This window comes from Oncorhynchus tshawytscha, linkage group LG04 (assembly GCF_018296145.1).
Source record: "Oncorhynchus tshawytscha isolate Ot180627B linkage group LG04, Otsh_v2.0, whole genome shotgun sequence".
Taxonomy (NCBI): Eukaryota; Metazoa; Chordata; class Actinopteri; order Salmoniformes; family Salmonidae; genus Oncorhynchus; species Oncorhynchus tshawytscha.
The window spans coordinates 53639205-53661697 of record NC_056432.1 but is presented as its reverse complement, the minus strand read 5'-3'; the positions used below and the strand labels follow the sequence as shown (position 1 = coordinate 53661697).

The following is a 22493-nucleotide window of genomic DNA, read 5'->3' as shown; positions in this document are numbered from 1 at the left end:
TCTTGCTTTAACCACATTTTTGGGAATAAGTAAATAAGTAAGTAAACATTTCACGGTGAAGTCTTTACCTGTTGTATTCGGCGCATGTTACCAATAAAATTTGATTTGGTAACGGTTACATTTTATTAGTGGGTGGATATACAATAATTGGTGTGTAATTGAGGGAATTGTCAAATGAATGTAGAAAGGGAAGCCCCAGTGATTTTTATTTACTGTTACCATGGATGGATGGTCAAAGACTCATATCTGCTTGCCTCTGTTGCTTGGAACAGGAGTCTCAGTTGAAGGCACTGAAGGACACAGTGCACATCTGCTTCTCTGCTGTTCTGCACAACCAGCACACCAGCAGCCACAGGTTCCCCGCCACCCCCACCCACTTGTTCAGATACTCCTCACTCGTCAACAGCTCCAGAGTCACCTTTCAGCAGCCACACGCCAAGGTAATGCACATTCTGACCCCATGCAACTCCCCGCCAGTTAAGAGGAACAGCAATGGGCATAAACTTTGCAGCAGATGATAAATTTAGATTTCCGGGGTGACAATCACAGAGCCAAGTACTGATTTCTCAACCAAATGCCCCTAGTGACACTCCCTGGAGAGGAGACGTTCCGAACATAATTACAACTAAAGACAATAGTCGGGCAAATAGGATTGCAGAAGTTGCTCAAAATAATAACATGTCCAAATACAGCAGGCATTTGTGTAACTTATGTTACTCTTCACACTCTATTGCCAGGAAAATAAGACCCAATTATTTTTCACTGTAAGGGTGTGCGATCGGGCTCTTGTTTTCAATAAAAATATATATAATTAAATGTGACACTTTCTTTTGTTGAATGTCTTTCAAAGTCCTCTTCATACAGCAGTTAACAAAAGGCCAAGGACTTAATCCCCTGAGAGCAAACCAAGGGTGACAGCGGGAAGGGGAAAGTTATCTAGTGAAAACAGGATTAGAACTATGGAGGACTAACCTGGGGAACCTCTGTATGCAAAACGGTCACTATGATAGAGTGCACAGTGAAACACCAACTAGCCACAATAACTCAAGGTTGGATATGTTGTGAGTGATTGTATAGATAAAAGCAGTAAGCATTTATTTTGAGGGGCGCTATTAGTAACTAGCGTACAGGATTGACAGCTGATTTGTTATACTGACACCTGGCTGTCACTAAGATTAGTTGGGTAAGTACTGTCACAAGAGATCGGCCTAACATCCTCCACCCACCCAAAAAAGGATGATACGAAAAATAAATATGAATTGTAATGGAGTAGGTTTCTAGATCATTGGTAGCTAATCATTAGTAGCTTTCCACAGTAAATAGAAAAGTGATTTACCTTTTATAAAGAATATAAATAAATAAATACTCTGCCCAATCATATGTAAGCAAAGTTTGTCAGCAGCGTTGCAAAGAGGATGAACCCTTTGAGGGCATTGATTTTTTTTTTAAGAAAAAAAAAGATGTGTGTCTTTTTCACATGAAACCCGAAATTGAGCTCAATTCTTCCATCACATTAATCTGTTCTGAACTACACCCCATCCACTTTATTTATACGCTGTGCAAAGTCATGTTGGACCTAATCACAGGTTATATCAGTCAACCACTGCAGTCATATCAAAATCAGAATATCGAAGTCAATCATAGCTGTGTTGTAGTTTCTTATCGGCCCTGAACCTAGTGAGCAATCCTGTTTCTAAGAGGCTTTTCTCCCTGATGCAGTCAGAAGTCATTCTGCCTCTCGGTGTGTTGGGTGTCAAGCTAAGAGCCTTGACATTAGCTATGTGCCACCCAGAGGACTCTACAGCTTTTTCAGAGAACGCTCCAATACCCCTCCACACGGAAGCACCACATAAAACAAGAAATGTAATGGCCACTTTATTTCCAAAGATATAAACTATAGTCAATGTTCACAACGGCAGAAGATGACTCCATTACAGCCGATGTGAGTGAATTGTGCTGGGCCTCGTCTCATATTCCAAGCGGGGGTTGAGGGTGGGGTGTGAAGGAGGGTAGCGGGTCTGACAAAAGGAAAGACGACAGAGGGAAAACATAAGTAGAGGTGCCAGGGACCTGCTTATGCAAATCAAGATTTTACCTCTCACTTGATTAGCATCCACGTAGCTCCACTCCATCCTGCGCAGCCCCTTTGGCCATCCGCTGCTATATCCACGGATACTGTCTGCGGCATGAATCTAAGATGGTTCTCCTCCCTGTAAAGATGACTAGTCCTCCAGATCTGTTGTCGCTGTCTGTTCAATGTGAAGGGGCCCACGTCTAATATAAAATCACTGTCAAAGATGGCCAAAAAATGGGGACCACTGACAACCGTAACACCACCCCACATTTCGCTTGTCGATTTGCCATGCGGTGTTTCCTCCTTTTCTTGTGAGGACAACTCGAATGGACTCGATATGCTAAGGCAAGCCGGGCCTCTTACAAATGTAACCAAATGTATTCCATCAGCCCTTTCTTGGCCCAGTCTCCGTTGCATATTTGGTTATCTATTAGGTATTTAATAGAAATGAATAGCTACTAAACACATTCTGTTGGACATGCTGATATTTGTTAGTATGCCCGACTAGCCCGACGGGGGCCATTATTGTCTGTGATCAAAGGGCAATTATTTTGCACAGAAAACAATAGAATGTTACATAATTGAAATGAGAAAGGTTTAAAAGCCTACCATTATTTCCTCTACAGCTTCACAAAATATAACGCTTATGCAGGCACTCTGATGCTAACGCCCTCTTGCTGTCTTTGGATTCCAAAGTGGTTAAGATCTGGGATATTTGTGTGTACCAGCTACCCTCTCAGCATTATGTTTGGTATTTGAGTTCCTAAACATAATGGGCCTTAAGCTCCACTAAACAACCATTACTAGATAAGACTCCAGTCTTTGGCTGCAGACACAATCCCCTGCCGGTGAAAGATTCATTAGTGAGAGGTTGCCGGGATCAGCAAGATCAGGGTGGAAGTCTCTTCCTATTTAACAGGCCTAGGGAGGAAGCCAAGTCTTGCGGTGGTGATAGCATGCAATTTTCATCAAAGTAATTGGAGATGATGTGTGGAATGTGGATTCGGTGGAATGCTTGGGGCAGTAATTTACTGCCGGAGGAAAAATCGGGATCTTTATTTGCTGGCTTCCTCTCTGAACATCCCTTTTGACTTGTTGATGGCTTCTCCAGATGAAATCAGTTGCAGGGGTAAACAGAGTTTATTTTTGGTATTTTATTTTTTACAGTGTAGAGAAGTATCGCTATGGCCAGAACACATTGGATCTCTAAAAATACGCAACATTCATTTGAATGAGTTTAAATCTCTCTTTTAACGAAGTCCATGAGATGGACAGGAATAATTCATGCAGATTGAAAGGGAAGTGTGCACGGAGTGAAGTATTCAAGAAAACTATGTCAAATGTTTTGGTTGATTTGCGTAGGATCTCTGCAATTTGCATATTTCTGTCTATTTGAAATGTAATCGTTTTTTTTGTTCATATTTCAGGTCAGATCTCTGTGCTGTGAGACCTGTTCAGAGAACAGAACCATCCGTGCATGAATTTCGAAAGACATGGCATCTCTTGTGTTCCTTGAGTAGCAGGACTGTTGGGTGCAGAAAGCCATTTCATCAGGCCCCCATAGCTTTTTGTGAAGTGAAATCATATCTAATTTTTAAAAATCTGTATTTTTCTCTATGGACAGTAGCTGTGGTATAAGCAAAATGAAAATACACCGGGCTTGTCCAGTTCAATGAAAAACAAACCGCTTTAAATCTCTTGTCATGGTCTATTTCTACAGAGCTGCACTATGTGTCATTGCTTATACAAACCTTACCCATACCTGTCATGTTCCACCTTCCATATTTAGAATCCCTAAACAACTCCTTTTTCTCTCCCGCACTTCTTTCTCGCAGGATATCCCAAAGGTTCAGAGAATCATCATGGCCAGTAAATCGCCTGCGAACATTGGGGTAATGAGGAGAGAAAGTAATCCCGGAGTCAAGGACTGCCAGATGGAAAAGGTGAGCCTTTGGACTAATTAAATTGTAATAGCCTATTTGTGACCCTCAGGCCCCAATCCAGCAGCTTCATCTGTTCATTAAATTCATTTTAATCCTTCAGTCTTTTACCCCAAAACGTCTTTCCATTTCACAGCGTTACACCGCCACTGCGGCTAATTTCAGATCACAGGATCTGGGTCAATCAAAGACTAGTCTGTGACTAATCATATGTTGTAACATTTTGTATATTCAAGAAGTCAGAAATACACTGCCGGCCACTTGCAGGTTTCGCTGAAGATACAAACAAACAAACTCAAGCCACTTTTATTAGACGAATGGGATCTCACGCTCTCCATTGTATGTATGGTTATGATGCCTGGACAAGGAAGCCGAATATAACTGCCCATCTCTATTGGATTGGGCGGCAGGGAAGGGACAGTTCCAGGAGGGAGGAATGTTCTTCTTGACTAGTGGTTATCAATAACCATGACAGAAATGAGGCGGGGGGACACTGGGGAGAGACTGTCCAGAGGGATCCTTTCCAGACAGAAAATTACCCTCTATGGAGAAATGTGTCAAAAAGATAGTCCCATAATGAATCCATGCCAAAAACAATGTTCGCTCCTGTCGTGTTATTGATGATATCATTTTGGCAGCGCCGTAAAAGGGGAAATCCTGGTGCAAAGAGACGTGTCCCCCAAGGACACCGTCAAGACACCGTCAAGAGATTAGAAATGAGTTATGACAGTTGACAACAACTGTTATAATGCGCTATAAGTATACATCAAGGCATGATAAATGCATTCGTAAGGCATCGTGTGTGTGTGTGGGCGCACGCGCATCATAGAAAGTGTTACCATGTGTTCTCTTACAATGTGCACATTTAGAAATTGTTTTACTGCAATCCTTAAATCTCCTCTTTATAGGCAGCTTCACCAACCACCCTTAGCACTTTTAATAGTCCTGTATCATACACAATTAATGAGCTTGGGGATTTCAAAATGGTGTTGTGAAACAACTATGATATCTTTTTAGGATCCTTCTAGCCAGTCAAAGTTTGAGTTTAAGAACATGCATTCCAACATAGTGTAACAGCAAAAGATGCCTAGGGCAATAAACATTTTTGCACATCATGTTTATCCAAACAGACAATTAATTCACCAAATTATGTGATGATTTCAGTGAAGCGATGAGTGTTTTCCAGAGTGCTCAAAGCTCTGCACACAGGTAATGTCGTAAGATGTATTTGTACTAACCTAAGCAGCTTCAGTGGACAGTTGTGTTGGCTGGTATAGTCGGTCAGGCTAGTGTTAGAGACATATCAGATATTTGAGAATTGAAAAATAGACCAGAAGACTAGAATAATTGGTTTTACTGACCGGCTTCAGCCAAAACATGTTCTGTAGGTGTTATGTTATTAGGTCTTATTTAAGGTTATTTACTGTGAATAAATAGGCATACGCAGTATAGTTCCTAGAGGTGTATGTGTGTATATGTGTATATATATATACACACATATGTATATATATACATATATATACATATATATATATATATATATATTTATATATATACCATATATATATATATATATATATATATATATATATATATATATATATATATATATATATATATATATATATATATATATATATATAGGTGAAATTCTATGTCACATAACCTTCTATCCTCTTGTGTCTTTTCTGGGGATCTCATTTGTAACCGACCACCTGGATTTGGTCCTACAGTGCATTCCTTGACTTCTTCAACATTTTGTTATATGACAGCCTTATTCTAAAATGGATTAAAAACAAATCCCTCATCAATCTGCATACAATACCCCATCATGACAAAACAAAAACACGTTATTAAAAGTAATAATCTGAAATATCACATTTACATAAGTATTCAGACCATTTACTCAGTACTTTGTTGAAGCACCTTTGGCAGTGATTACAGTCTTCTTGGGTAGGACGCTACAATCTTGGCGCAACTGTATTTGGGGAGTTTCTGCCATTCTTCTCTGCAGATCCTCTCAAGCTCTGTCAGATTGGATGGGGAGCAATGCTGCACAGCTATTTTCAGGTCTCTCCAGAAATGTTAGATTGGGTTCAAGTCTGGGCTCTGGCTGGGCCACTCAAGGACATTCAGAGACTTGTCCCGAAGCCACTCCTGTGTTGTCTTGGCTGTATGCTAAGGGTCGCTGTCCTGTTGGAATGTCAACCTTCGCCCCAGTCTGAGGTCCTGAGCGCTCTCATCAAGGATCTCTCTGTACTTTCTCCCGTTCATCTTTCTCTCGATTCTGACTGGTCTGCCAGTCCCTGCCGCTGAAAAACATCCCCACAGCATGATGCTGCCAACACCATGCTTCACCGTAGGGATGGTGCCAGGTTTCCTCCAGACGTGACGCTTGCATTCAGGCCAAAGAGTTCAATCTTGGTTTCATCAGACCAGAGAATCTTGCTTTCTCATGGTCTGAGAGTCTTTAGGTGCCTTTTGGCAAACTCCAAGCGGGCTGTCATGTGCCTTTTACTGAGGAGTGGCTTCCGTCTGGCCACTCTTGTATAAAGACCTGATTGGTGGAGTGCTGCAGAGATGGTTGTCCTTCTGGAAGATTCTCCCATCTCCATAAAGGAACTCTGGAGTTCCTTCAGAGTGACCATCGGGTTCTTGGTCACCTCCCTGACCAAGGCCCTTCTCCACCAATTGCTCAGTTTGTCCGGGTGGCCAGCTCTAGAAAGAGTCTTGGTGGTTCCAAACTTCGTCCATTTAAGAATGATGGAGGCCACAGTTGATTATGAGATGGGTCTGTTACTTGAACTCTGAAGCATTTATTTGGGCTGCAATTTCTGAGGCTGGTAACTCTACTGAACTTATCTTATGCAGCAGAGGTAACTCTGGGTATTCCTTTCCTGTGGCGGCCCTCATGAGAGCCAGTTTCATCATAGCGCTTGATGGTTTTTCCGACTGCACTTGAAGAAACATTTAAAGTTATTGAAATTATCCGGATTGACTGACCTTCATGTCTTAAAGTAATGATTGACTCGTTTCTCTTTGCTTATTTGAGCTGTTCTTGCCATAATATGGACTGGTCTGTTAAAAAATAGGGATATCTTCTGTATACCACCCCTACCTTGTCACAACACAACTGATTGGCTCAAATGCATTAAGAAAGAAATTCCACAAATTAACTTTTAACAAGGCACACCTAAGAAATTTTAATTTCTTCCAGGTGACAACTACCTCATGAAGCTGGATGAGTGAACACCAAGAGTGTGCAAAGCTGTCATCAAGGCAAAGGTTGTCTACTTTGAAGAATCTCAAATATAAAATATATTTTAATTTGATTCCATATATGTTAATTCATAGTTTTGATGTCTTCACTATTATTCTACAACGTAGAAAATAGTAAAAATAAAGAAAAACCCTGGAATGAGTAGGTCTGTCCAAACATTTGGCTGGTACTGTATATTTAAAAAAAGATATGTTTTCCTTTATTATTTTATCTTAACCTTACCACCCCTCCCCTAATTGGAGTAAACTAATAGACAACAACACTTAGGCTTCTACTTCCATCTTATGCATACAATATACATTTTACGGACACAATGTATTTTTCAATAGTTATATTTTCTTTGTTTTTAATCCCGTCCTTCAGCTACCCTCAACCCCTCCCTCTACGGTATCTCTAAAGATGATCCAGTTAGATTTTTATTTGCCATATATTTTGAACTGCGCTGCATCACAAAAGTTCTGAACCGATATACATTTTACAGACACAAGCTTTAGCAATGTTGCCAGTTATCCATCCATAGGAAATAGATAGAGCATTTGTCATTTTAGGGAACTATCTTGTTAACAAATGTGTGATGAACATTAATTAACATATTTGATGATGTGATTAGAAAGAAGGAAGAGTATTATCTTTATGTAATAATAAATGTCTGTACTTTTCTATTGAAATTGAAATAATCTGTACATTCTGAACCCAGATTGACATTTCAGAGTCATAAGGTTGTACTGTATCTGCAAATGCACCCCCCTAAAGCGAGAGCTGCATGTAGCCACGTGCGCACATTTGTGTCACAACCGGATGTGACCAGGAGTCACATAGGGCGGCGCACAATTGACACCGGCGTTGTCTGGGTTAAGGGAGGGTTTGGCCATGGGGGGGCTTTACTTGTCTCATTGCGCTCTAGTGACACCTTGTGGCGGGCCGGGCGCTTGCAGGCTGACTTCGCTCGTCAATTGTTTCCTCCGACACATTGGTGAAGCTGGCTTCCGGGTAAAGCGGGCGGGTGTTATGAAGCGCGGTTTGGTGGGTCATGTTTCGGAGGATGCATGACTCGACCTTTGCCTCTCCCGAGCCCGTTGGGGTGTTGCAGCGATGAGACAAGATCGAAATTGGGAAGAGTAAAAAAATAAAAGGGTGCAGTGTTGTATTTTGAGACAGGCTTGAATAAGCTAAGTAGCCAATTGGCAGAGGGTAGCTTAATTTGTCTAATTCTCTAGAGTAATGAAATGAGAATAATAATTAATTTAATATTGTTAAGTGCATCTATCAACACAACAAAATGTTCAGTCACCTCCTTGTGGATTAACAGGTTAATGTCAAGCCCTGCATGTTTGTTTCAAAAGTCTCATGGAACACCACACATTGGCTGTAAGGCTGATCTTTCATAACATAAAATGTTATGTGATGCATTTTCTCCATAGTTATTTATGGTAGGCCACTCTGGTAGGCCTACATTATGATCAAATTGCCAGAGTAGCCTAATTGGCCGCTGTTAAAACAGTAAATTAAAGCAGGTACAGTGTCAGTGTTCACAGTAAAGTCGCGCCGGAAGTTGCACAGAACTTTCACAAGGTTCAACTTTGCACTCTGCAGACCTGAAATTTGCTCAGTGACAGAAAACATTGGTCCCAATTCTAGAAGGTGCAATTTTGACATTTGGTAGTGCATCAACAGTCAGTGACTGACATAACAATTAGCCCATGTCAACTAACATTTTATAGATTGCTAGGTAAATGAATCTAGCCAGGTATCTAAACCATGTAGTAATCATGGCCAAATTACTGACTGGGCATGCTAGGCATGCATACTCAGATATGTGTAGCATATTAACATAGCATAAGTCATGGCAAAATGGGTAGAATTGCAGGAAATTTGCTTTAAAACTGTAACATTCTATCTTCATTCCATGGCAAATGTGTAAAACTGCAATGTTTTCTCTCCACCCCTTTGTAAAATGTGTAGAATTTCAGCAATTTTGCTTTAAAATTGCAACGTTTTCTCTCCGCCCATGGCTAAAATATGTAAAATTCCATTAAATGTATTTTAAAACAACTAAATATTCTCTCTGGCCCATGTAACAATGTGTAGAATTGCAGAAATTGTGCTCTAAAACTGCAACATTATCTCTACGTCCCATGGTAAAATGTGAATAATTGCAGGACATTAACATTAAAACTGCATTTTTTTTCTCCACCACCAAGAGGTAGGCCATTAACATGTTTCTCCTGCAAGGTCAGGAGGCCCCCAACCAAATCTCGCTTATGGCCCCCAAAATGATAGAGGCCTGGCTAAATGTTGCTGAAACATTTGTGTTTGTAAACTGAGGAGTGACTCTTAGGAAATGTACAGTTGAAGTCGAAAGTTTACATACACCTTGGCCAAATACATTTAAACTCTTTTTTTTTTTTTTTTACAATTCCTGACATTTAATCCTTGTAAAAATTCCCTGTCTTAGGTCAGTTAGGATCACCACTTTATTTTAAGAATGTAAATTATTTAACTTGGGTCAAACATTTCAGGTAGCCTTCCACAAGCTTCCCACAATAAGTTGGGTGAATTTTGGCCCATTCGTCCTGACAGAACTAGTGTAACTGAGTCAGGTTTGTAGGCCTCGTTGCTCGCACACACTTTTTCAGTTCCACAAATATTCTATAGGATTGAGGTCAGGGCTTTGTGATGGCCACTCCAATACCTTGACTTTGTTGTCCTTAAGCCATTTTGCCACAACTTTGGAGGTATGCTTGGGGTCATTGTCCATTTGGAAAACCATTTGCGACCAAGCTTTAACTTCCTGTCTGATGTCTTGAGATGTTGCTTCAATATATCCACGTCATTTTCCTCCCTCATGATGCCATATATTTTGTGAAGTGCACCAATCCCTTCTGCAGCAAAGGATCCCCACAACATGATGCTGCCACCCCCGTGCTTCACAGTTGGGATTGTGTTCTTCGGCAAGCCTCCCCCTTTTTCCTCCAAACATAACGATGGTCATTATGGCCAAACAGTACTATTTTTGTTTCATCAAAAAGTATGATCTTTATGGTTTGCAACTGCACATCGGGATAGTCTGGATTTTTTATGGCGGTTTTGGAGCAGTGGCTTCTTCTTTGTTGAGCGGTCTTTCAGGTTATGTTGATATAGGACTCATTTTACTGTGGATACAGATACTTTTGTACCTCTTTCCTCCAGTATCTTCACAAGGTCCTTTGCAGTTGTTCTGGGATTGATTTGCACTTTTCGCACCAAAGTACGTTCATCTCTAGGAGACAGAACACGTCTCCTTCCTGAGCGGTATGACGGCTGCATGGTCCCATGGTGTTTACACTTGCATACTATTTTTTGTACTGATGTACGTGGTACCTTCAGGCGTTTGGAAATTGCTCCCAAGGATGAACTAGACTTGTGGAGGTCTACATTTTTATTTCTGAGGTCTTGGCTGATTTCTTTAGATTTTCTCATGATGTCAAGCAAAGAGGCACTGAGTTTGAAGGTAGGCCTTGAAATACATCCACAGGCACACCTCCAATTGTCTCAAATGATGTCAATTAGCCTATCAGAAGCTTCTAAAGCCATGACATCATTTTCTGGAATTTTCAAGCTGTTTAAAGGCACAGTCAACTTAGTGTAGGTAAACTTCTGGAATTGGGATACAGTGAATTATAAGTGAAATAATATGTCTGTAAACAATTATTGGAAAATGTTCTTGTGTCATGCACAAAGTAGATGTCCTAAACGGCTTGCCAAAACTATAGTTTGTTAACAAGAAATTTGTGGAGTGGTTGAAAAACAAGTTTTAATGACTCCAACCTAAGTGTATGTAAACTTCTGTCTTCAACTGTAACTGCCACTAAGCTATATGAATTCTGTGGTAGCTGTCCACGAACGCAAAGACGATGTGGCAGTCACAACAAAATGAAATACTATTTGCCAGGACCCACACTGGAGGGTAGAAACAGAGATTGAGGTGTATGTCTTTATATTATCTGTGGTAGTTGAGCCAAAGTACAGCACTGTAGGTGTAACAAGTAAAGTAGATCTGTTCAAAGGGAAATGTTGGAATCTATTTTCATCCAACAATGAAAAGATACAAGTTGTGAGAGACCTGGATCCCACCTCTGTATATTGAAGTTTTGTCTTTGAAATGATCACGCTGGCTCTAATGCTGTCCTTGTATGACTTTTACGCATGAATGCATGGACACGCACAGTGAAAATTGTTTTAATCTATAGCAAAATAGTTATTTTCATCTCATGCATTTTCATTAGACCAGCTTGTTTGTTCAGGCCTTATGAAGTTAGGATGAAAATGATCTGTTTAGCTAACTCTGGCACATTTACATAGATGTACACTGACATTTTAATTCATGTGCACTGTCCTAGTCACATAAATAAATACATTGAAGTTTGTGTTTCTTTGTCTCACAACAGATTGGCGGGGATTGCTTCCAAAACCAGACGGAGACAGAATCCTCTCCCGACAGTAAAAAGCTGCTTGAACAGCAGGTTAGCGTTTAAATGTTTATGTACATAACATAATACCCATTCTACAAGGTGCCTCTTGCATTTCTCCCCATGTGAATTTTCTAATTTCTCTTGTGATAATGGCACTGTGTGGGATATTATGGTGAAATTAATACATTGCATGTACATACATATTGTTACAGCAAATGCCACCACAATCTACTGAACCTTGATATTGATTGCATTGCACCCTGCCAAACTAATCCGTAGCCTTGCTCGCTCAATCATAAGGAAGCAGTGTCAACCCTGTTTGGATGTGGCAGATGGTATAGCGACACAGATCCCATTGCAATGTAGTGTAACACTGTGTAACTGAGCTGCTGCCATGCATTTTAAGTGGGATTTCACCATCTCTGTCATGCTTAAATAGGATCTGCTACCATCGATTCTGTAACCGTTTTCAGGGGAAATGGCTATACCTTACCTACAGTATGATCTCTGTTAAATCACCCACATTCAAACTAGTGTTTATTCTTAACCTCATTCTTAACCTTATGCGTCTTTTACCAGGGTCCCTGGTAAAAGAGATTATGTTACAATAGAGACTAACCTGGGACGAGAAAAGGTTAAATAGAATGAACGTGACAATATTATTAGGTCACAGGCAAACTTTGGAAAAGCGAAGGCCCAGTGCTTTCTCCCTCCTGTGGTTATTGTCAGATTGACTAATACAAATGGAGAGGTGCTCACAAAGGGGCTGATCCCTCACTGATAGGGCCATGTGGTAGCCAGCCACCCAGAACATGTGATACTAAACAGCCTGACTGAGGGAGACGAAAGAGACCTTAAGTCACCCTAAATTCCACTGCCATGTTGGGTAGTCACCATTCAAAAAGACTGAGAATAACAACAATTTTGTATTTTTTTCTTAAATGTATATTTCTTTCACGGTGTGTTTTGCTTGATAGACTGATTTTAGTTTGTTCGTCACTAAAGCTGACAGGATAAATGTAGCCTAAAGATGTAGGATCTTAATTTGGCTGAGATGGCTGAGATGGCACTGTAGTGGATAGCTGCCGTCTTATGAGCTCCAGACTAATTCTGCTATTTTATGTGTTTTTTAATGCTGATCTTAAATTTCTTTGCCATAATTTCCTATGACTGAAAACAGCTTCTGGAAACAGAACAGCAGGTATTAACCTGCTCGAATTCAATAAGTCAGCATCTATGGATGTTATGTTTACCCCGGACCAGGCCCTGATCATCCAGGTCTTGAAAAGAGGAAGTGGAGGCGAAAGAGAGGTAAGCGAGGTGGCATCATAATTAAACTACCTCGGCGAGCATCTAGACTGCCATGCCCCCTGTTTTGTTGGCCAAACCAAACTGGAAGAGCTCCATTCAAGACTATCCTATCCTATGTTTCTCAGAGTCGTGTCTGAACAAGGACACATCCAGAGGCGGCGCTTCTCATGGCCGGTGATTTTAATGCAGGGAAACTGAAATCCGTCTTACCTAGTTTTTTACCAGCATGTCACCTGTGCAACTAGAGGCAACAAAACTCGAAATCACCTTTACTACACACACAGAAATGCACTAAAGGCCCTCCCTTTGGCATATCTGATGATAAAGCTATCCTCCTTATTCCTGCTTACCAGCAAAAACTGTAACCGGAAGTACCAGTGGCACACTCAATACGGAAGTGGTCCGATGAAGAAGATGTTAAGCTACAGGACTGTTTCGCACACACAAACTTGAATATGTTTCTGTCACGTTCTGACCTTAGTTTATTTTTATGTCTTTGTGTTAGGTTGGGTGGGTAGTCTATGTTCTTTTTTCTATGTTATATTTCTATGTCTTGGCCTGGTATGGTTCTCAATCAGGGACAGCTGTCTATCGTTGTCTCTGATTGAAAACCATACTTTGGTACCCTTTTTCCCCACCTGTTTTGTAGGAAGTTAACTTTGTCTTTGTTCAGGGCACATAGCCCAAAGCATCACGGTTTGGTTTTTGTTCTTCATTTTGTCGGCGTCATTTTTGAATAAAGAAAAAATGTACGCTTACCATGCTGCACCTTGGTCCAGTCCTTCAGCCAGCTGTGACAGTTCCGGGATTCATCCGATAACATTGAGGAGTTTACCACATCAGTCACCGGCTTCATTAATAAGTGCATCGACTAATTCGTCCCCACAGTGACCATACATACATATCCCAACCAAAAGCCATGGATTACAGGCAACATCCGCACTGAGCTAAAGGCTAGAGCTGCCACTTTCAAGGAGCGGGACACTAATCAGGACACTTATAAGAAATCCTGCTACAATCTCCGACGAGCCATCAAACAGGCAAATTGTCAATAAATGACTAAGATCTAATTCTACTACGCCGGATCTGATGCTCATCGGATGTGGCAGGGCTTGCAAACTACCACAGATTACAAAAAGAAACTGACTTGAGCATACCAGATGCCTTCTATGCTCGCTTTGAGGTAAGCAACACTGAACCATGCATGAGAGCAACAGCAGTTCCAGTTGACTCTCTGATCTCGCTCACCGTAGCCAATGTGTGTTAAACAGGTTAACAATCACCAAGGCTGCGGGACCAGACAGATTACCAGGACACGTACTCTGAGCATACACTGACCAGCTGGCAGGTGTCTTCACTGACATTTTCAACATCTCCCTGACCGGTTCTGTAATACCTACAGTACATGTTTCAAGCAGAACACCATAGTCCAGGTGCCCAAGAATGCCAAAGTAACCTGTAGCACTCATATACAGTGCGGCAAAAATGTATTTAGTCAGCCACCAATTGTACAAGTTCTCCCACTTAAAAAGATGAGAGAGGCCTGTAATTTTCATGAAATACTTATTTTCCACCATAATTTGCAAATAAATTCATTAAAAATCCTAGAATGTGATTTTCTGGATTTTTTTCCCTCATTTTGTCTGTCATAGTTGAAGTGTACCTATGATGCAAATTGCAGGCCTCTCTCATCTTTTTAAGTGGGAGAACTTGCACAATTGGTGGCTGACTAAATACTTTTTTGCCCCACTGTATGTAGTCATGAAATGCTTTGAAAGGCTGGTCATAGCTCACGTCAACACCATCATCCCACTCCAATTTGCATACCGCCCCAACAGATCCACAGATGACGCAATGTTTATTGCACTCCACACTGCCCTCTCCAACCTTAACAAGAGGAATTTATGTGAGAATGCTGTTCATTGACTACAGCACAGCGTTCAACACCATAGTGCCCTCTAAGCTCATCACTAAGCTCAGGACCCTGGGACTGAATAGTGACGGGCCACACCTCAGGTGTAGTGTAGGCAACAACACATCCACCACGCTGATCCTTAACACGAGGGCCCGTCAGGGGTGCTGATGGCATGACGTTGGTAGGCCTGATCATCAACAACGATGAGACCGCCTATAGAGAGGAGGTCAGAGGCCTGGCAGTGTGGTCAGCAAGACAAAGGAACTGATCGTGGACTACAAGAAATGGAGGTCCAAGCACGCCCCCATCTACATCGGCAAGGATGTAGTGGAGCGGGTTTAGAGCTTCAAGTTCCTCGGTGTCCACATCACTAAGGAATTAACATGGTCCACACACACCAACACAGTCGTAAAGAAGGCATGTAAATGCCTCTTCCCCCACAGGAGGCTGAAAAGTATGCTGCTGCTACTGTTTATTATCTATCCTGTTGCCTAGTCATTTTACACCTACCTATATGGACCTATCTACCTCAATTACTTTGTACCTCTGTACATCGACTCGGTTCTGGTACCCCGTGTATATAGCTAAATTATCTTTACTCCTTATTTATTCTTTGTTATTATTTTTATAGATTTTTCTCTCGCATTGTTGGGAAGGGCCCTTAAGTTAACATTTTACTGTTAGTCTACACCTGTTGTTTACAGAGCATGTGACAAATACAATTTTATTTGATTTAATTTTAGCCAGTTTGCTACAGCAGGAAAATAATCCTGCCGCAACAGGAAATGTGAATTATTGTGTGGATTAAAAGGAATGGACATTTTTGTAGTGGTTGATGCATGTTTCGTTAGGGAAAATCAAGCCTGAAATTTCAAATAGTAAATTACAAATTTCAGAACCCTTTTTAAACCTCAAATACACTGCAACATGGTGATCAAATAAAGATGCTACATCTGTACAGGTATCTGTTGATTGTTTGTATCAGCTTTACTTCAGGCAATGAAAGGCTTGGCCACTGACAGAGAGTGTGATTTTTTATTTTAACCTTTAACTAGTATCTGTTGTTTGTTTGTATTGGCTTTACTTCAGGCAATGAAAGGCTAGGCCACTGACAGTGTGATATTTAACCTTTTAACCTTTATTTAACTAGGCAAGTCAGTTAAGAATAAATTATTTTTACAATGAGGGCCTAGGAACAGTTGTGGTTAACTGCCTTGTTCAGGGGCAGAACGACAGATTTTTACCTTGTCAGCTCGGGCATTCGATATAGCAACCTTTCTGTTACTGGCCCAACGCCATGCAGAACTCGGCAAGCCTCAAGGCATCCAGCAATGTGACATTGGTTAACACTAAACAGATGCTAGCTGACTTTATTTCATCCCAAGTCATCATCTCATCTTTATAGAGCTGCTGCCTATGCGGTCTGACAAAATCAAAATGTTATTAGTTCCCAAAGTAAATAAGGAATACTTAGATCATGTATTTTCAGGTACAGATACCTCGCAAAGGAACTGCTCTCTATCCCTCTACATCATGCATTCTTCTCTCTGTCTCCGTGCCCACAGAGACCGGGCAAGTAGGAGCGCAATAGATTATGGTCATTGTAGTTAATTACCACATTTTCTACACTAAAACTATTTTGAATATTGGCCTGTTGGAAACTACAACCTCCTACTACATTGCACACTTTGGGCTTGATCTAATTAATCTCTAGAGAAACTGCGCATTCAGCTCAGAAAAAAACATAATGAAATGGAATTCAAATAATTGAACTGATGATACATTTTGGTTAATGCTCAGCTCTAGTCATTATATCAATATTTGCGAATTAAAGAGTTTCCACCACCATTTCTCACATAATTAATTGAACCGACGCAAAAAGATCCCACCATGTCAAACTAACAAATGATTGGTCGGCATTTATAAAATTGTATCCTGTTTCTATCACAGCTGTCATGATTTTTTTATATGGTTTGACTTTACTTGCATAAAAACTGTGGATGGAAACGTATTTATAAATCACACAATAATTTACTTACAGCAGCTTTTCATCTTCAAGTTTTCAAAAAAAATATATTGATTGCAGTATTTGTTAAGTAATACTGCTGTATTGTTAGTACTGCTGTCATTAAACCTGTATTGTTTCTGCACAGTAGCCCATTGTTTCACTGTTACTCTGCCACTGTTGTTAATGAGCTATACATTCTTGTCTTTTGTATTGTCAACAGCAAAGGACCGCAGCGCAGATTGGAAAATCTAATGCAAAGCCTTCCGATGACAGGGAGGATGTAGAGGGAGGCAGCAAAAACACAAAACTACACAAAAACAACTAAATGGATGGGCTATCAATGGAGATGCATAAAATCTGGAGATCTTTTTTTCAGAGCACATACACACACACACACACACACACACACACACACACACACACACACAGTTTGCAGACGAGACACAGGAATTGTTGGATGAAAACAAACTTCTCAACCGTGAAATTTTTAACTTTCTCGATTGAAAACCTGCATAATAAAATGGCATGCATTCTAGACTTCTTTTAAAGGTAGCAATGGCACTGGTAACTTGTTTTATGATTGTTCATTGTTTTTTTTCCAGAGCGAGGACACTACTTTCTACAGTAAATGTGTGTTATTTCTAAATAAATCCCTTTGCACTGGTAAGGTCATGATATTCTGGTATATAAGTACTCCCATTATCAAAAACTGCTGTAACACCAAACTTACAAATATGGTTTGTCAGTCATTGTAGCAAGGTTAATTTACTCTCTCCTCCATATTTTGAACTATATAGGCTCTCAAGTTGGCTGGCCAACTTCTTTCAACATTTAATATTTCAGAGCTCTTTCTGCCTTTAACATGCTAGAGGTGAAGAGCCAAAGACTCACAATGAGTCGTCTCCCTGAGAATGTGCCATGCACTGAGTAGTTACTCCTAGCTACATTTATTTGTGTTATTTGACCTTTCTGTGTTCTTTCAATAAACTGTGATTTTCAGTAAATGTGTGAAGATTAAATGGATATTTGTGGAGAAAATGAATCGACTGGATCTAATTTTTAACCTATAGAAGGAAGAAGAACTATTTACAAAATGTAGACCTTATGCCACATAAGTAAAAATGTATCACACCCTTGTAAGTACAATGTAATTGCAGTGCAGGTAGCCTGAAGTGTAAGGGGAGAATCAAGCAATATATTTCAGTTCGCTAGCCAATCTATTATGTGTACAAATTACATAAAATTCAACTAGCCATCACAGTAGTTACTATATCATGTTTTTTAGGCCAAGGGTATTTATAATGTTATGGCATAAGGTCAATGAAATGTAAAATGGGACCTGAAGAAAATGCTGCAACTGATACTTTTTTTGTGTTTTGTGTGAGGTTCATACAAACAAAAAACCTTAGCCATTAAAGCAAATACTTACTCTTTTGTTGCTGAACATCAAATAAACGCCATTTATTCAAGTTTTGTTCATTCCAACATTGACAATTGCATACTAATTCAATATGGAAGAAATCTCAAAGGAGGACAGAAAATAATTCTTCCAGGCTTTATAAAGGAGCAGAGTTAAAAAGAAAAGTCAAGTATTTAATCAGTCTTGGGGTGATTTTTTTTTGTTTAGCAAGGCTATGTTTGGCTGGTTAATATAACCGGAACGTAATGATTCATAAAAATATTGCTTATAACATGCTAATACCTCTACCATTATAGGGCTACCATCATCACCTTTTTTTAGCATATCCATGACCAATGACATTAGCGACAACATGCGCCAGATACCCTATTTTACTTTCTCAAATTAATACAAACAAGACAGCAAGGAATCTAGAGCTGTTAATCATTAGGGACCCATTTAAATATACTTTTGGGGGGGTAATTTAAAAACAAAGTGAACAAATTGTGGGGAGTCTCTTGTTGACCTGATACAACAGCAGTCACAGTCTGTTATGAATGTATGTGTGTCACTTTAAAGGAAGTAGAATGATACACAACAGATGTGTTACGAATGTCTAAAGGTGTGTAATTTTAAATGATAGCAAAGCTTAGCTTTTTTTATACTACACACCTTTATAAAGCAACCTATATATTTCAATATCGGTGTCATGAACCACTGTGTAATTTAGGGGTGGGTCCCGAAGACATTTTAAATCGGCTTACTGCTGATGAGGACTGTCAATTGAAGGTGATGAGGACTGTCAGGTAATAAAGAAAATATATGAATCATTCAAATGGCAATGACATTAACAATTATGATACATAAGTATATATGTGTTACAGGCTTTGCTTTTTTTCTTGATTTTGAGGTTGGTTCTGTTTGGATGTGGCGCGCGCACTAATTGGAATTATCCTCTTTGGTCAGGATAGGGTTCACCTGTCATCTCGTTAGTCAGGTGTTTCATATGTGCTGGCCCAGCTGATATTTAAGACCTGCTGGGCCAGTGCATAAATTGGCAAAAGATGCTGGGAGAGCAATCACTTCACGTTGGATCTTCCACTTTAGGTTATTGAACAAAGCCTTTGCTTCTGTGTTTTCTCCTGCTTGGGTTTGTTTCACGTTTATTTTTACTCCCTAACCCAGGGTTTCCCAAACTCGGTATTGCCCTAGCACTACACAGCTGATTAAAATAATCAAAGCTTGATGATGAGTTATTTGAATCAGCTGTGTAGTGCTAGTGCAGAAAAACTAAACATGCACCCAGGGAGGGCCCCAGGACACCCAGGGAGGGCCCCCTGCCCTAACCTGTGGATTGGATCTTTTAAGACCCAACTGGAGTTGCTTTGCCAGCACTCAGTAGACCCCCCATGGATGCCTTTCGGAACCCCCTGTTTCATTTTGGTTATCAGTAACTTATTGGTTAGTTCGTAACAGTATGTATGTAAGTAAGTATATAGTTAGTTAGTTGTAAGTAATTGTGGTACTGGACACAGTAGGCCTACTGTATCACATGGATATCTTTTTTTAATATTTGTTTTTTTAATCCCTTCCCTGTGACATTTGGTATAGTCAGCAGGATCTGAGGGTGTCCGAGGAGGAAAATATGGGAAGACAGGTGTCATGTGTCTTTTTGGCCCTCTAATCCTTCTTTGTGGCAAGTTATAGCATATACTACTGGTCTAGTGGAGAGCTTTCCAACAAAGCAACAAGGTCCTTTCCAAATGATTTGACTGGACAAGGATGGATTCCATGAGTGCTTAGGGCAAAGGCAGTGCTGGTGTAACTATGTAGCTTCTAAGGAAACAATAATTGCAACCCATACGTCATGCAATGAGATACTAAACAAAAGTAGCACATTCAGATTTTACTTTTGGGTCGCCCAATACCTATGCACTAACGTGGTAGTTACATAAGATTGTTACATACTGTACCATAGTACATGTTGTTCCTGTTTCCAGCATCCACAATAACAGTGGTTTTCAAAAAAGCTCACCATTGAGATTGAACATTGAGTGATCTAATGCCCCGTTCTGGTTCTAACATATTTTGTCCTGATTTTGTCCACATTCTGATTGTGACCACATTTTCAGACAGGTGTAGACAATTAAAAGACCCTTTGTGGTCTGATTGTGATCAGGTCTTGACCACCCCCGGAGGAAGTCAGGCACGCATTGTGTCTTTTACAAGTGTAGACGGATCTGGACAGTGAAACCTTTCAAAATCATCTTTATCCCACCTGCTTAAATCTTTGACAGGTGGCACCATTGCCTTATGGCATCAATATGTGTCTTCAAATAAATAAATAGTATTATTTTGAAAGAATAGATGTCAAATAATTTGCATACAGGGAACAGGAAATGTGGTCACAATACAGACCAGTGGACGGATATGAGCCACGTGTCGACATATTTCTTAAACTGTGGGTACAATCAGAATGAGGGCAAGATCAGGACAATGGACATATAAACAAGGCTTAGCATTTAGAAGGTTGCTTAGACACAATTGTAAAACAAATAAAACGCTTTTCATGCATAGGATATAATAAATAAAATGCAATGCAAATGTTCATACAAAGTGTAACTAAACAAACTGCAAACAGGTATGACTGTTGTGTGCGCTATGTGCTAATTACACCATAACAAATGTTGTAATTAAATGCATTTGTATTAAGGAGGCTTTACAGTGCCACTTCAAGATAAGAGTCCCCACAATGTGTGGCAGTATTCAGGGCACTTCTAGCTGACAGACAGCCAACTGTAAAAATGTCAAACACTGTTAAAGAATCTTTCGACCAATTGTGAACTTTTCAAGAGCCTTTACACAATATAAAATTGAAGGGATGCCCGCATTAGATATTGAAGGCCAGAGGTATTATCCATGTGAATAGCATTTGGTACACTAGACACACAACCTAATTAAACACTCACATTAATTACACAGCTTCCCCCGGCTTCTTTTTTTGTACTTCAGCTGACAGTGATACTCAAACTAGGCATGCATAAGCAATTGCAAAATCTTTAAACAGAGTGTGCAGGAGAGTGTGTTGAGATTGCACACTTCATCCACTATTTATCCACAGTTTTTTAAAGCTAAGCTTAATGCACTGAGAGGGCAAGTGATTCAATTGGGGGATAGTTAGGTGGGTGTATCATACAATCACTATCAACTCCCACTTGTTCACATTAACAGCAGTTCAAATTGTATGTGTGTGGATTGGTGTTGTCCATTGCCCTAGGCATGGCAAAACAAAGGCTGTGAAAGGTACTGAAGCATGTAGAACTTTTCCCTTCAATTTGTCCATTTGTATTTTTTTCTCTCCATGTGTTTTGCTAGAGAGGAATAGTTATTGTACTTTGAAAATCATACTCTAGTTTAGTTCAAAACATTTGACAGGTTTACAAGAATTACAATTTACCAATTCACACGTTTTTATTCAATTTAAACAACAACAAAAACTAAATGAAAAGGAACTCGTCAGTATCCTCGCAGGGATTTAAATGGCGGCGTTGTGTTTGTACCCTTTTATACAACGGGTAAGTCTAATCCTGAATGCTGATTGGTTAAAACCGCATCCCAGCTAGTGTATAATCAACAGTTACCATCGGCTAAATCTATGACATTAAAATGCCTATTTACTCTGCTCCATCTGACTGCGCAATCCACTGTCTTATCAGCCAGGCATTTATAAACTTGATCTCCACTATAAAAAGCATCTAGACATTATCTCACATTTCTTTTAGACTGACATTTAGTTTTTTGCATAAACCTTGCGGTCTGTTTCTCTAACATTTGCAACATTGTTTCAATATTCAAATTCGATCTCCAGCTGTGCCATAGCAATGAACGTGTCGGGAGTCGGGACGAGACAGACAGCGTTTCTCAGCCAGTCGAAATCATAAATCAGCTGCATCATTTTATAGATGGCAATGTTTAAAATAGACCTAGCTTGTGCATCGCTATGACTGGCTACCACCACAGACAAAGAGGCAAGCAAGAGGATTATCTCCACCCAAAATCGGTCCCCACGAGATAAGCAGACCATTTTGCATGGAGGTCTATGAGAGTGTGTCAAA

At 40.1% G+C, this 22493-nt stretch overlaps 1 protein-coding gene across 2 annotated transcripts in view; it reads left to right on the top strand.

Annotated features, from left to right (window-relative positions):
* The window catches only part of LOC112248995 (leucine zipper protein 2), a 192135-nt gene extending 174114 nt beyond the window's left edge, over positions 1–18021 (top strand). For both annotated transcript variants that reach the window (XM_024418523.2, XM_024418524.2), the window contains 4 exons: positions 273–440; positions 3910–4017; positions 11722–11796; positions 17200–18021. In XM_024418523.2, the coding sequence (XP_024274291.2) occupies positions 273–440; positions 3910–4017; positions 11722–11796; positions 17200–17304 (456 nt within the window). In that variant the 3' untranslated portion in view covers positions 17305–18021. The remainder of the gene's footprint in view (positions 1–272; positions 441–3909; positions 4018–11721; positions 11797–17199) is intronic.
* Positions 18022–22493: the final 4472 nt, after the last annotated feature.